Source organism: Aristolochia californica, unplaced genomic scaffold (genome assembly GCF_029961685.1).
Source record: "Aristolochia californica isolate CCGP_79_NKW_82.1479 unplaced genomic scaffold, dmAriCali1.0.hap1 SCAF_15, whole genome shotgun sequence".
Lineage (NCBI taxonomy): Eukaryota > Viridiplantae > Streptophyta > Magnoliopsida > Piperales > Aristolochiaceae > Aristolochia > Aristolochia californica.
This window is the reverse complement of record NW_027181826.1, coordinates 5,212,596-5,214,691: the sequence shown is the minus strand read 5'-3', so window position 1 is coordinate 5,214,691 and position 2,096 is coordinate 5,212,596. Positions and strand designations below refer to the sequence as shown.

The 2,096-nt window shown below is 51.0% G+C and overlaps 1 protein-coding gene across 1 annotated transcript; it reads right to left on the bottom strand.

Moving 5' to 3' along the window:
- Window positions 1–410: 410 nt before the first annotated feature.
- Window positions 411–2,096, bottom strand: LOC137951856 (malvidin galactosylase UGT88C3-like). Its single transcript, XM_068798809.1, has one exon. The coding sequence runs from the start codon at window positions 2,034–2,036 to the stop codon at window positions 606–608; it is 1,431 nt and encodes a 476-aa protein (XP_068654910.1). The 5' UTR covers window positions 2,037–2,096; the 3' UTR covers window positions 411–605.

Genomic DNA, 2,096 nt, shown 5'->3' with positions numbered 1-2,096 from the left:
AGTTCTGTGTAATCAAGGGAAAGGGTAAGGGCAAGGGCTCCCCTCTTCTCAGCCCTCCCTATGTAATTTATTAATTTTCATACCATAGACAAGAAAATAATGTCAATTATATTTTACTAATTTAATTAGCAATCGTTCTAATGTTATCTATCGGTGCTCTATATGTTCTTGTTTTCTCTTTGTTTTTGTCTCCCCTTGCATTGTCTTCCTAAGGGAATGGCATTTCTGAGTAGACAAAGTTTGCATTGTCTTCCGTTGTGGACTCATACCGCACTAACAAAACTAACCAAGAGAAGGATAAGAACAACGGCGAGGTAGAGCATCACTGTCCATCGTTATTGAATGGTTCTGCCTCTGAAGAGAAATATAAAACATTCTCAGTGTAATTTTTCAAATTACTTCCACGGGAATGCTTCCAAATATGAGTTTCCCGTTCCTTCTGCATTCACAGTTTATTCAGATTCTGGGTCTCGCAGAATCCTTACAGCTTTCTAAAAGTGGGATTCCTTTGTTCAGATGCATTCTCAGACAATGGATCGTTACCGCATTAAACTCCCTTAACTGGTTGTGAATTTGCTTCCAAGGCATCTGTTGCAGGGCATGCGTCAATCGGGATATAGAACTTCATAGTCCTCCATGGGCGAGAGAAGCTGTTCAGTCAGGCGCCTCAATTCATCAAACGACGACCCACCTTCCTCAACCGCTGCGCGGCTCGCAGCTCTCATCTCCATGGCCTTCTCTCTTGCTCTTTTCCCCTTGTCAGGATCCTCCATCATAAGCCTTACGCCTCGCTCAACCTCGGTCGCATCAACTATCCCTCCATCCTTGTAATCCAACTGCAGCTCCAAAGCCGTCCCTACTTTATTCACCAACTCGAACCCGTTCAGCCTCTGCTCGGCGTCCAGCGGCCAGGCCAGCATCGGTACCCCGAACCAGAGGCTCTCCAGGCAAGAGTTCCACCCGCAGTGGGAGACGAATCCACCAACTGCCCCGTGCGACAGAATGGCTGTCTGAGGCGCCCACCGCGGCCACACCAAGCCATTCCCCTTTGTTCGCTCTACGAACCCATCCGGCAGGACGTCGTCCAAGTCGGACGCGGACGAGGGGGCAGGCTCGTCGGAGCGACGTACCCTGATACAACAAAGGAACCGGTGCCCCGATCGTTCGATTCCTAGAGCTATCTCCTTCACCTGTGGCTCTGGCAGGTCGCCCATGCTCCCGAAGCATAGGAAGACGACGGACTGCGGAGGCTGCGTGTCAAGCCATTCGATGCAGGGATGGGAATGGTCTTTCTCTTCCAGCACGAGGACAGGACCCACCGAGAAGACTGGCGGGGTGGGATAGTCGGGCAAGCACCGGCCTTCGCCAACGGCTTCGAGCGCCGCTGACTCCAGCTCCAGGTAGGTGTTAACTATTAAGCCTTTCATATACCTAAACCTCCGGCTATGTTCCACAAACCACCAGTACCCTTCATCTTTCTTGTTCATCAGCGGCGAAGGCATGACGAGAGGCGGTACCCGACCTAGCCCGGGGACCTCAACGTCCTCCTTCAAGTCTTCGAACTCTGATTTTATCTCCAAATCCAGGTTAGGGATATGAAGCATTAGCGCAAGCAAGGCGGCTCCGCAGGTGAAGAACAGGTAAGTAGGGATACCCAGTTCGTTGCCTACCTCCGTCATAGTAGTAGCGAAGAGATCCACCACGAGAGCCGCCACTCGGACGGATGACTGAAGCCTGAGAATCGAGTTCCTGACATGGGTGGCGTGGCTAGCAATGTAGAGCGAGATGAAGGCCTCGGAAGAGGGATCACCCGGCGGCTCCACCTGGGGGAGGTCATGAAAGTGGATGTCAAGGCCAGAGGAGGAGATGGATTCGTAATAGGAGGCGGGAAGGGAGGAAAAGCTTGGAAAAGGAGGAGCCATGTTGAGGATGGTAATGGAAAATTGGTTGTGCTGATTAATGCGCTTTGCAAACTCGACGGTTGACGCGAGATGACCCCTATCCGGCATTGGCAGAATAACCAGTCCGACTTTCATTCTTTTGTCCGAGTAAACAAGCTCCTTCCCTTCTTCCTTTGATGCTTCTGATTTTATTGG

Bases quoted from the DNA above. Each gene is read 5' to 3' on its own strand.
- LOC137951856 (XM_068798809.1), bottom strand. From the start codon at position 2,036: ATGAAAGTCGGACTGGTTATTCTGCCAATGCCGGATAGGGGTCATCTC.